Below are 13796 nucleotides of genomic sequence, written 5' to 3'. Positions count from 1 at the left end.
GACAGCCCATAGGCCGATTTAGAACACTGATGTGTTTCTTAATGAGTATGTTCTTACTTTCTCTGCTCATGTTACTGATAGAAATGACAAAAAAACTTAATAGTTGACTGAGTCAGAATTTTCATTCTATATCAGGGTGTTTCTCAGTGCCAGACTCAAGAATGAGGTGGAATGGGGTAGATTATTGTGCTATTTTCTGTACTGTAGCAGTTTTGTGGCAAGAGGTTTTAAATCTCTAAGGTTGTCGAAGTGGAAAGTTTCACCAGAAATGAATTAACATCAAAGAAAAACATGAGTACCTGTATTTGGATGTTTTACCACATACCCAAGACAGACAGTGGACTATAAACCTTTCATTTATTGGACCAATTGGGCTCCATCTGTAGACCAGCATGTTGTTTCAGTGTCTGAGACAAACCGCAAGGGATAGCCATACTTTTTGAATGTTGTTCTTCATTTTAACCTGTGTGTTTTCTGTGGTAAGGCTGGATGAGAAAACTCTTAACTCATTGTGGTATATCCAGATATGTACCAGTGGGTGGCAGTAGATATGGCAGAGTTCTAAATAATGTAGCTACTTATAAGGGATGACGTCTAAAAGAAGTTTACTAATAGACCTTTTTTGCTTGTTTGTTTTAAATTACAACTGTTTGTTTTGCACATTTTCTTGATTTTAGCTGAGATATTTAAATGTGATTTAAAAATATAATGAGAGCAAATACATATATGATCCTTCTTATATACCAAGCACTATTTTAAGTGTTTTACAATATTAACTGAAAGCCCAACACATTTGATTGCTGTTTAGGTATTTGAGCTAATATAGTCATATTGTTATACCTTTATTCTATTTTTCTTTACTAGTACAATAAAACAGGAAAAACGTTTGCTGGCAAATGTTATATTAAGCTGAGAAACTAACTGTCATTCATTGAAACAGATTTTGTATTGCTGTTTGATTTTGTGAAATCTTCTGTATGCTCTATATTGAATATATCTTGCTGAAACAACTGTCTTCTTAAGTGTCTAGGTGTTTGCTTTCCATCATAGCCATGTTTTTAGATGTTGTCTTCGAAAACTGAGGAATCTTAACATGGACAGTTGGTAAGTGTAGGTCTTCCCACAGATTGTTGATGTTACACAAGTGCTTTAATGACGTTTTCTTCTGTTTCTGTTTGGAGAGGCATTAGAAAATACATAGGCATTGGAATACTGTGTCATTTCAATACAAATCTTGAGAGTCAAAGCACGGCAGTCACTTTGGTGTAAAGAAAAAAAAAAGTACTCGACCCTGGTCCAATTCAAAAGCCCTGGGCTCAGATTGATGCACCATTAACTAGCTATGTGACATTGACAGAGATATTTGATCTCGGAACTCAGTCCTCCACTGTGTAACCCCAGGACACTAGATTAGATCAGTAGCTTTCAGTCAGGATAATTTGGAGCTTTGCGGCTTCACCATGCCACCACAGGGGTCTACCTAAGGATAGGAAGGAGCTTGGCGGGCTGGCCCCTAGGCTCTCCACTTCTATTTCCTTGAAAGCAGCTCCTTCTCAGCTTTTTAAATTACCTATTTATAATTTACATTAGAAAGTATATATGATTTCACTTATAAGACAGAATTGTACTTCTTTAGGGGAAAAAAAGGAACCCTACGATTAGATTATTTCTGTGTTCTCTTGTTTCTAAAATGTCAATGATTCCAATAACTGGGTAGCTAAGGAAGAAAAAGAGAAACTGACCATTATCTTTGGCATGTAGCTAATGTCTTGAGTATCTGGAATGGAATGGTAGAAGGCTAAGTCCATCATTTATAGGCTCGTAAGGGTTGTATGTGCTGCTTTATTTGATGAATTTCATTATATGAAATTATATGACTGCCACTCACAAGTAGAAATAGCATAAATTTACTTTTTAATAAAATATTGAATTATTTGGAGAATTTGTATTATCTATTGTGTTTAGTAAATTCCGGGACACATAGAATAACACTGGACAGGAGCACTGAATTACAGTAAGTTACAAGAGCCAGAGCTAAATGCTTTTCTCTAAACTGCAATCAGTAACTCAACATATTCTGCTGCCAATGTTACTCTGTCCAGTGCTGTTGTTATAAATGTTGCTGTGTCAGAAGCCCCTGTTTCTATAACTTTCTCTCCATTATCAGCTGGGCTGAGTTATAATATGGATGAGGCATTTTATAGGAATGGCTAAAGAAAAAAATAGTCATTTCCCAGTTTGATCTTCAGTCTTCCTAGGAAGGTTCAAGTTACTACATGGGTGAGTTGCTCATACACACCTGGACATGACTCACCTTTTAAAAATAAACAAACAATCTATCTGCTTCTTGGTTACCAGAAACCAAAATCAACGTTAAAAAGTGTCAAACCTCCTTTAACAGCCAGATCACTGGTTGCAAAGACTGCAGAGGAAGAGATATAAAACTATCTTAGCCAAAAACATGGTTGTGATATATTAACCCTACGTGTGCCAGGGAAATGTAAAGCAGAAACAAGAAAAAACAGGACAACTGGATTAACCAATTCTCATTCATGATGTTCTGCTTTTTTATATGGCTTTTTCTCCCTCTAATGACTTTATGTCATAATGAGTGAGTATCAGCTCATTTAAAAAATTGGGGCCGGGTGCGGTGGCTCATGCCTGTAATCCCAGCACTTTGGGAGGCCGAGGCGGGCAGATCGCAAGGTCAGGAGATCGAGACCATCTTGGCTAACACGGTGAAACCCTTTCCCTACTAAAAAATACAAAAAATTAGCCGGGCATGGTGGCGGGCACCTGTAGTCCCAATTACTCGGGAGGCTGAAGCCGGAGAATGATGTGAACCTGGGAGGTGGAGCTTGCAGTGAGCCGAGATCGCGCCACTGCACTCCAGCCTGGGCGACAGAGCAAGACTCTGTCTCAAAAAAAAAAAAAGGAAAAAGGAACCAATCCAAGGAAAATACACAGGACTGCTGTCCTTTTTACCAAAGGTCTTTCATTAACTAGTGTTGATGGAAGCAAATTTCACCACAGCAACTTGCATAGTAGTTGAGTTGCTATTTGTATGGAACAGCAAACCAGAGAATAATAAAAGAAAACACGAACATGTCAGTGGTGAGCAAGGCAGCAGAGCAGCCCTTCAGCTCTTTTCATGCTGATAAGAACAAACAACAAGATTGTTCATTATAATGAGGGATACTAATCACACTCAGTTATCACAGTATTAAGTCACTTCAACTATCTAGGGGTCTCACCTATATTCTCTCGTGTTTTGTCTGTTTGCAGTAGAGTGGTGCTTCTCAGCAATGCCCAGTAGCCATATTTCATCAGCACAGGTTAATAACCCTGTTCATCATTCCAAATGCATGTGCTTGAACAATGCACCTAACGAGTGAGCAGTGGCATACAACAATGGTGTAGGTGGAGTGAGCAATTTTGGGGACATAAGTTAAATATCAAACATAGAAAGGCAGTAGTTAAGGAGAACATGGATGTAAAATATGGATGGGCCAGAGGCAGTGGCTCACACCTGTAATCTCAGCACTTTGGGAGGCCACGGCGGGCGGATCACTTGAGATCAGGAGTTCAAGACCAGCCCATCCAACATGGTGAAACCCCGTCTCTACTAAAAATATAAAAAGTAGCAAAGCGTGCTGGCTGTGGTGCCTGTAATCCCAGCCTCTCAGGAGGCTGAGACAGGAGAATCGCTTGAACCCAGGAGGTGGAGGTTGCAGTGAGCCGAGATTACGCCACTGCACTCCAGCTTGGGCATCAGAGGAGACACTGTCTGAAGAAAGAAAGAAAAAAAAAGTCATGGACGCCCTGATTGTTGACTTGACGTCAGAGAACTTTTAAAGCAGGTCAGAAGAATACAGACAAGTGTGTATTTTATTTTTAAGTCAGTATGAAGAAGGGTGCAATTAAGTGTTGAGAGGTACAAATGCGAGCATGATTAAACAGAGCAGGATGATAGGAGAGCAAAACTCTAGAAGTGGCTTTGTACTAACTAGGTGATCTCAGCCAAACCACCTGCATTTCTTTGAGTCTCATGTCTTCATATATTTGTTGTAGGATGAAACATTTTAAGGTGGACTAGAAAGTTCTTCTCAACTCTTAAGTTCTCTAGGTTTCTGAATAGAGATAAGAAGGTTCAATACAACCACATCCCTGGAGACTTTAAAAAATGGCAGTAATCCAACAAAAGCTAATTTAAGAAAAAGAATAGAAGAAGAATTATGTATTGAAAGTCCAGGAGGTTTGTGAGCTTTAGTCAAGGGTGGATGTAGTCCTCAAGCAATTCTGTTTCTTGGCTCTTATTTCTTCTTTGCCGGCCTCATTGCTTAATAAGTTTCTTCAACATAGTAGAAAATACAGACTTTGAAACGCCAGGGTAATATAAGCTGTGGCTTCAGAAGGAAAAAATTTCTCTCCTGGTATCCATATTAATCCTCTAATAGGACACCTCTTGTGTTGCTTAGCTCATATGTTCAGGGGGATAAGATGCTCTGACTTGCTAGCCTGGGCCATGACCTACAGCAGGAAAGGTTAGTTAGGCCTCTTGACCAAAAGTTTCATGGAAATCACATGGAAAAGAAGAACAGGAGTTCTCAAAGGAAAGATATGTGGCACAAAGGGAAAAAAAAAAACAAAAACCCAAAACAGATGTCTGCTTATACCGTTTATACAAGATGGCCAGTCAGGGAGAATATTTATTTAAAATTTAAAATGTATATATTTAAAATGCCAATTCTAGGAATTCTTTGGTTGTTTTTATTCAGCTATCCCAAATCAAGCATTGTCATTGGCATCAGATTTGTCGGAAGAGTAGTATGACCCGTATGTATTTGGAGAAAACTGAGAACATAATTTTTAAGTTCCTATAATTTTATGAGGTTCTGTGAGTAGACTGGACTTCTTTCCATCTATATTTTATCAGATGAGTGAGTTGTGTTTGGCTGCATAAAAGATCTGATACTCATTATTGATCCAGTAAGTTTTATCTAAGGTGTTTGGAGTTGCCATACTAAGTTGACTCTGGAGGAACAAGATTAGTTTTCTTTTGTGATTGATGAACCCCACTATGTATTACTCCAGTTACACTGCACCATTAAACAATGTAATTCATTACAAAGGGCCCAGCTCTGAGAACCTCCTAATATCCAGAAATAATGGAGCTAAGTAGCCACATCCTCATAGGAACACAACAGTGATCTTATATCTCACAAATATTGAAGAGAGTTGGGGTAAGGACACAGTTTACTGAAACCAGGTGGTGTAGAACTCTCTTTTGTTGGCCTGCCTGATGTCCGTTGTTCCTTCTGTTACAGAACCCTAATTTTGCATTTGGAAACTATTCTTTCTATTCTTAGTCCACTCCTTTTGGGATTATGAATGAAAGTACTCCATACTTTCCCCTAGCCAAGCAGTAGGCAAGAGATCTAAGCTAGGCTCAGTAGCTGTTCTCTTTATGCAGTTTCATCTTGAGTAGAATGACATAAAATTTAGAGGAACCCAGAATAAAATGCTCATTAGCTCATCAGCTCATCCTGCCCACATCTCGACCCAGCCAGACCTGCTCTAGTTGTTACTCCCTTCAGATTTGGGATCCTCTTTTCCAGTGTATCTATTTGTTACCTCTATATCCTTCTAATAACTTCTAAGTACATGTTATTCAATTAGCAACTCATTGCTATCAGTTGGCAAGTCCCAGGTACCAAACCACTCCAGAATTCCATTTATTTAGTTCTTGGTTCTGTGAGTTGGAGTTGACACTGGGCTCAGCTGGGTAGTTTGTCTGGTCTCAGTTGGGTTTCCATCTCAGTCATCTGTAGTCATCCTGAGATCAACTGGGCAACTCTGCTTCTGGGCATTTGCTGGCTGGCAGCTGGGACAACCTGCAGGGTGACAGAGGTGGGAAGAGTCCTAGACCATGTGTCTGTTGTCATCTAGCAGATTGGCCTGGGCCTATTCAGATGTCAGTGACAGGGTTCCAAGTGAAAAAGTGGAAATGTGTGAGGTCTCTTAAAGCCTCAGTCCAGACTGAAACAGAGTTACCTCAGCTATATTGTACTCACCAAATCAAGTCAGGAGGCCAGCCCAGATGCAAGAAGTGAAGCAGATGTGCATGGCCTCTTGATGGAAGTAGCTACAAAACTGCAATGCAAATGAGTGAGGATGCAGGAAGAGGAATGATTGAGGGCACTTAAACAATCTTCCATACCCCAAGTTGGTTTCTGTATCTTATAGCTAAAGAACCTGATATGCCAATCAAAACCCCTTTAAAAATACACACTAAAACACTGGCCTGCTCTTTTTACTTTTTGATGTACCTGATTATAGGAGGTTTTGGGAGCAAAGTCAGTTCCTCTACAGCATACAAAATAGAAACAATCTCTTATCCTTAATCCCAGCATATTGTGTCTTCGGGAGATTGCTTACCTCTTGTCTTGCTTACCGTCAGTTCTGTCATCTGCCAGGTCTCCTGAAATTTTGGTGTACACACAGTTACAACACACCAGCATGACTTTGTCACTCTACTATATGACTGTTTCCTGCTATATCTAGTATAGCACTTGCTAAAACATTTGAGTTTGCCTTTCTGGGATACATATTAGGCTTCTCTAATGTATGTTTTCCTTTTATGTAACAGCCTCTTGGTAAGCTATATCAAAGAGACAGTAAGGCAAATACTCATATTAATATACACTGCTGTAGGTGTTTCTTGCCAGTTTTCATCCAAGTTCTGACTCAACCTAGTCCTCTTTAGGTTTGTGAGATATAATAAGATCATAGCACAAGGTGGTATAGCTGCAGGCAGAAAATATGTTTTCTTAATAACAAGTTCATAAATTAATGTAGGGCACTGAGACACCGTGGCTGTATACCTGCATTAAGACAGAGCTCTCTTCAGTTGACGACCTTCCCTTCCAACCACTAATTTCTGTGGGATGGTGCCAAACTCTTAGTCAAATGTATCTTCAATGCATCCCACCCTCTCAATGTGAAACAACAATTAATAAGACTTTATGGATGAGGTGGTGTTCCACTTCCATTAATAACACTTATTATTCCAGGGTGTTTTAATTTGGTTATAAAAATTGACTCTAGGGGCGGAACTTGGCTTGGGAGCTTATTTTAAGGGCAAATGGTTTGTTTCTAATTTTTCTTTCAAAAGAAAAAGGCTTTTCTTTTTTTTCTAAAGGAAATTTTATGTAGCGTTTAGTTATACAAGCATGAGACGAAAATTCCTAAAATATTGGTATGATTACAGATTTTTAATTAATTTACTATTATCCTTTGGTATGTCAGGTAAAGCTGAGAGACGTCCCAGGGCTTCTCAGCTAGCTTGGAGTTGGCAGGCTCCAGCACGCTGCATGTCATCAGTTGGGATTAGAGGTGTTTCTTTTACATTGCTTCTCACACTTCAACATCCAATTCTCTTCTCAGGCAACAGTTTATACAAGCTACTGGCTGAACTGCATTTAATGATAAGAGGCAACTCATTTTTACATTGTATTTTGATGGATATTTTACTTTCTTATTACAGATCTACTGGAAGAGACCCAAAGAAAAGATGAAGAAATGGGATCTCTGCAGGTAAATTCTTAAATAGGGCAAGACTCCTTGGTATGAAAACATTTGTTTTCTGCTCTTTTATCCTTTATTGTTGTCATATTCATGCTGGTATAGCAAATGGGGTGACAAGGACAATGTCAGAACTATAAAGTTGGAATTTGCTTCCTTTAGATCAGTGCTTCTGAGAGCAGTGATCTAAAGCAGGAAGCCAAATCAGCATCTATGCTACTTTTGATAGGAAATTGTATTCCTTGGTATAGCATAACAGGAACTGCAGCATTAGGAAATGAAGACAGTATGCCTTCATAGTCATTTCCCTCAAAACAGGACTGATGAATGAGGATGAATTCATGGAATCTACATTTTCAAGTGAAAGTCAAAAGTATTCTGACCCCATGGGTGTCATCTACCAATGACCAACCAATTAACACATAAATAGAGCTTAAGATTGCCTTATACAGCCTTTCAATTCAGTAGAGGTTTATTCACATTTCTTGGGCTGGAAAATTGTGTTAGAAAGATTCCACTCGAATTTTAATTGACACTTCCGTGAGCAATGGATGTTAAGTTGACATCTGACAGAAGTTCTCTCTTCCCTTCACATTGGGCTAACTTACAAATGGCTAACTCAAGTGTCTGTCTTTATTAGGGGGAACATAATCAGTTATATTCCCATGACAGAACCAATTCACTTAATGTCACGTTGGGGATTAAGAACAGTAAATACTTTGGACATTTAGAGTTCTTCATTGGCCTGGAGCTACAAGGCAAGACTGGAGAGTGATGTAATGAGCTGGTTTGAGTGCTTTAAGGGTAAAGATTTTTGCTTTTGGCAAATGAAAGATAGGCCACATAAAGTCCAAAGAGCAAGGGAAATGTTCTGTGATTGGGGATTCTTCTACTTGATGGTATATCCATTAAGAGAAAATTATATAATTGATCTGAAAATGCAGAGGAAGCATAGTTTATACATCTAATAAAAATGGTACATGTTAACTGCGGTTTTCTACAGATTAGATTATTTTAACATCTTGTACTATATTCAGGTATATATATGTTAAAAAAAAAGAGCATTGGTTGGTCCAGTCTGGGGCTAGGAAGAATCTCAAGTGTATACTTGACCTGCCTATCTCTGTGAAACTAATATCAGCAATGCTTGTTGTTACAAAAAGCGTAGCTCTTTGTACACTAAATGTGTATATTGAGAAAGTCTTTTTAGGCATTGTGGTTATGTGTTGTGTTTACCCAGAATAACATATATAAACATACTTATTAAGTGTATATCTGGCCTTTTGAAATGGCAGCACAAGTAATTTTTTCTTTCACAGTACAAATGTTGGAACTAGTAATCTCATTAAATTTAATAGCCTATGTTGCTTCTCAAATGTTTATTAAATACTGGCAGCATTTTCTACTGAAATGTCCATCCAGTGCAATAGAATGCACCAGCCAACTAGCTATGGACATTTATAGTTGGAGAATGTGTAATTTGATGTCCCAGAGCAGAAGAGTTAAATGTTGACACTTTGTAGTGGTAACTGGTGCCTGATATTAACACTCTATTATGAATAAAGAAGGAACTCTCGGAATGTACAAGAGTACAGAAGCATATCACAGAAAGCCTTTAATGTTAAAGGTTAGAGGAAAATCCTTGGAAAAGTGCCTATATTCCTGATTTCTGTATTCACATATGAATATCAGAGATGATAGTTTGGAGAATACTATTCAAGTATACAGGCTGAAATCCTACAATGACACAATAGTACCTGGCTCTGTTTCTGATTCACTGGGTAACCTTGGATAACTCAATTGACTTTGCTGTGCCTATTTTCTCATCTGTAATAGAAAATCATAAAATTGTCTTCCGGAAATGTTTAGTGTGGATTAGATGATCCCAGAAGGGAGAGCTAAATATTTAATTCCAATTTACAATGTTAGCACATCCTCATGTATCCAAATTGGAGTCAATTTTATTTACTCATTATCATCTTATAATTACGTATAACAGACATTCTGCATTTTATGCTATTCCCCTTAGGGGTAGGGGGTATTTTATTTAGCTCTAAACCCTTTACAATTTCCTATAAATGAGGTACTCTATTTACTCATTGAACAAACACTTACCATCACCAATTCTGTGCACACCACTGTACTAGGTGCTAGGGATACAAAGGTAAGCTGTGTATACTGGATGGCTTCTTGCCCCCTATGTTACAATTAGTGAAGACTATAAAAATCAGTTTTTATAATAAAATGCTCAAAAATCATATTAAAGGAAAAGTATAAGTGACTGTGGGAACTTATCATAAGAACATCTGTCCTTGTTTGTCATAGGTAAGTGTAGGTTGACAGAACTGAAAGGGAATTAAGTACAGTTGAGGTAGGTTAAACTGGAGTGGGGTGGCAATCCAAGTAGGCTTCCCAGAGAAAGCCAATGTTGGAGTGATAACTAGGAGTTAGCTAGGCAAGTTTACAGTGAAGATAAAAGTTTTCAGCAGTGGAAAGGATAGGGGAAGGCCTAGGGTAAAAGAGCGCAGTTTCATGTCTAAGGAACTGAAAGTTCAGTATATTGGAATATAGCATCTGAGAGAGGGACAGCAAAACGAGAACTTTTTAAGTAAATGGAGGTCTAAAAGACCTTGTGGAGGAGTTTGGACTTTACCTTCAGTATATGAGAAATTGGAAAAGGGTTTGAAATAAGAGAACAATATGGTAAGTCTGCATTTTAAAGAGATACCTGGCTGTAACGTGAAAAATAATTAGAGGCAGGCAAGATTGAAACCAGGGAGACCAATTAAGCAGATGTTTGTGAGACTCTCGGCAAGAGATGATGGTGACCTGGATTGGGTGGCATCAGAGAGCATGAAGAGGAGTGGGTGACTTCTTACTATGTTTTAGAATATGAAGTCCGTGGAACTTTGAGACTGGTTGTTAGGAAGTAAAAGGGAAGGAGTTAAGAATGATGCTTGGGTTTCTCGATTCAGCAGCTTCACAGATAGTTGTGCTCGTCAGTGATATAGGAGGAAGTTGATCCTTTCAGTTTTTGATATTTTGAAATGTCCAGGAGGTAATGTTAAGGTTGGTTCATATGAGTCTGGAGCTCAGAAGGTGTTTGATCTGAACATGCAGAATTTGATGCCATCATATCTGTTATCCATATCATAGGAATGATACTAAAAGTCATATAGCGAATGTGAACTCCCAGGGGAAGTATTTAGAATGAGGAGAAATGAAATCCTAGGCCAGAACCCTAGGAAACACCAACATTTAAACAACAGGCTAAGGATGAAAATCTTGCAAAGGAATCTAAGACATAAAGGAAATAATTTCAGGAACACATAGTGCTATGAAGTTTAGCAAAAGAATATTTCAAGGGGAAGATCATCAACAGAACTGAATAAATATTTGTTAAATTCTTGGATCCATTTAGCTATGGGGTTTAGGTTTCAAAACAAAAATTTACCTTTCAATGAACTGTAATTTCCTATCATACCTGTCAATCAACTCTCACATCTTTCACTTTTCCGGATGTCCACTACTTAGCACAGTGCCTCATCTTAGTTAGGTACTCAGTAGTTTTCTGTTTACTAAATAAACAAATGAATGCCACCCTACTGGTCTCTTATTTATATAGCTCCTATTCCCGGGTCTCCTCAAGATCCACCCATTAAAAAACGCCACCAATCCCTGTCCTGTCCTAGAGTTCATTTTTTGTTTAAATTTTTGAGGGAGAGACATCCAAATTCTGCCATTCCTGTACAGACACAGACACACACAAACACACACACACACACACACACACACGCAGGAGTAATTTCACATGAGTGGTAGTAAGCACTGGAAAAGGATAAAACGACAGAGGGAGCGGAGCCGCAGGGAAGAGAGCATTTTCAGTCTTAAGGGGAATCACAAACAATGGAGACAAACATGTTTGACAGTGATTTTTACAATACAGCTTGTAATTACCAAAATTCTTCACTGGAGCTTAACATCGTCTGGCTCCTTTTTGTGTGTGTGACATTCATTTGCAGTTACATTGTGTACTGCTCCTCTTAAAAACAAAGTATTGTCTTTGACCATAAATGTGTAGTGCAGTATGAGTTTGCATATGAGTTTGAGCTACATTGAAACAAGCAAATCCCTTTTTCATTCCTCTCAAGATCAGCGGAAACTTTAAAATAGACACACAAGGTAATCCATTTTTCCTGATTTAGTTGAATTGTATTCAGTGACTTGACACCTTGCTGGTGATGGCTAATAGTGGTAGGTATTGCTGCTGTTTCGTGTTTTTATTTTTTTAAATACCAGTCTACCTGGTTCACCTTTCCCCATGTTGCTTTCTAAATCCTCAAATGCAACGCACATGGAGAGTTAGTATCATGCTTAGTTATGAAAGCTTCACGGTGGGTCCTATGACAGTCACTAAACAGACTATCTGCAAAACTCTTGTGCCCTTACTCATATGATAACTTACTGGTCATCTCTCTTTTCATGTTATTTGAAATGAGTCATTCAGTAACTTCCAGTCATCTCTCTTCATTTTATTTGAAATGAGTTAAAACTAGATGATTATGAACATAATTTTTACTATTCATTTTCCTTTCATACTAAGCCATTGGTAGGTTATTTTGTGTCAGCACAACATATAGATATTGTAAATTAAGGATAATAATAATACTGATTTCATAGGACTCTTGAGAGGATTAGCTACCATAAGAAATGTGAAAATTTTGGTGCCTGACAGGTTGTAATAAATGTTAATTCTACACAGTGACTGTTTACACCTACTGTGTGTCACAGATGATGCGGCATGCTTAGGGATAAAGCAATAAACGAGTCAGAGAAGGTCTCTGCCCCCATAGGGCTCCTCCTTCCCTCTTCCGCCACCTTCTACCCTTGCCCTTTCTCTTACCTTCCCCCTGCCATGGTCAACTCTGAAATTCAAATTCATATTTTCGTCAGATTATGCTGAAGGAAGTAGTATTATGTCTTTGGCCAGCTGCTAAATATAATGAAAAATCAAAAAAAAAGTCATGATATGGCAATAATTAAACGGATTATTGGGCTACATGTGAATATCAATCTCATTATTTTAGGAGGAGAAGGGAAACATTTTAGTTGTAGAACCTGTAATCTAAATGTTGTCACAAGTATTTTTGGACCCATTATTTGGTATCATTATTAGAAATTTTATTAGAAATGAACTAATCCTTTACTTAATTTTTAACAATGGGTTTACAGATTTTGTATATATACATGTATGTGAATATTTCATATAATATATAATAGATTTTAATTACAGATTTATATATAATATTGTATTATATAAATCTATAATAAAATATATAAAAATATATACAATCTTGAATATATATATTTAAGTTACCGATTTTTCTGAGACATTCCAGAAGCTCTGCCTGAAGGATATTAAATGTCATTAGTGCCATGCTGTTTTTCAGATGACCCATAATCATATTTAATTTCTCTATCAGTTGACTTTGAGAAATAGTCTGGAATCTCCCACTTGAAGGGTTTGATTTTCTTTTTAGTACTGTTTCTTTTTAGTACTGTGGAGGGACAGGTGTTAGATTTTGTTTTTGTGACCTCAATAGTGCTTAGGCAAAAACATTTGAAATGAGCAGTAAGGAGAAGAGAATCTTTTCCCCAGGCATTATTTATTTCAGCTACTTATGGAGTAGCCTGTGGCAGTGTTTCAAGGGAAAAAATAGAATATACCTTCTTGGTTCTTTTGGAACAAACTTAATAAATATTAATATTAGGGTATTATAATATAAAGAATGCCAGTGTAGAGTTGTCAGGCACAACAGTTGGAGATAAACTGGGCAGGAAAAACCACCAAAGAATGCGACTGTCATTAGCAAATAAATTACCCTCCCAGAAGCTGGCAAGATAGTGCATGAACCTCTCAGTACCCAGTAGATGGCTAATCCCCCTGGTAAGGAAACCATGTGAGAAACTGGGCTATGGATCGACCAGCTGGATAATTTCTGTGCTTTTGCTGTCAGTCTTTTCTGCCAGACTATAGAGTGCCCATAACCAGTACTTTCAGAGGTTGCAGGTGGAAATGCAGGGTGGGGCAGCTGCGAGTCTCTTTTAGAGTTCCCTCAGAGTTGCTTTAGAAGGATGAGGGTGGCGGGGAACGCTCTGCTCTCCCGTTGGATCTCAGAAAGAACTGAAGTAATTCATTTCCCCAGAAATTC

The 13796-nt window shown here is 38.1% G+C and overlaps 1 protein-coding gene across 2 annotated transcripts in view; it reads left to right on the top strand.

Moving 5' to 3' along the window:
* Positions 1-13796, top strand: part of CEP128 (centrosomal protein 128) — a 466370-nt gene that overhangs the window by 357290 nt on the left and 95284 nt on the right. For both annotated transcript variants that reach the window (XM_025391920.1, XM_025391921.1), the window contains one exon: positions 7547-7596. In XM_025391920.1, the coding sequence (XP_025247705.1) occupies positions 7547-7596 (50 nt within the window). The remainder of the gene's footprint in view (positions 1-7546; positions 7597-13796) is intronic.

This window comes from Theropithecus gelada, chromosome 7b, assembly GCF_003255815.1.
Source record: "Theropithecus gelada isolate Dixy chromosome 7b, Tgel_1.0, whole genome shotgun sequence".
In the NCBI taxonomy this organism is placed as follows: Eukaryota; Metazoa; Chordata; class Mammalia; order Primates; family Cercopithecidae; genus Theropithecus; species Theropithecus gelada.
This window is presented reverse-complemented; position numbering and strand designations above follow the sequence as displayed.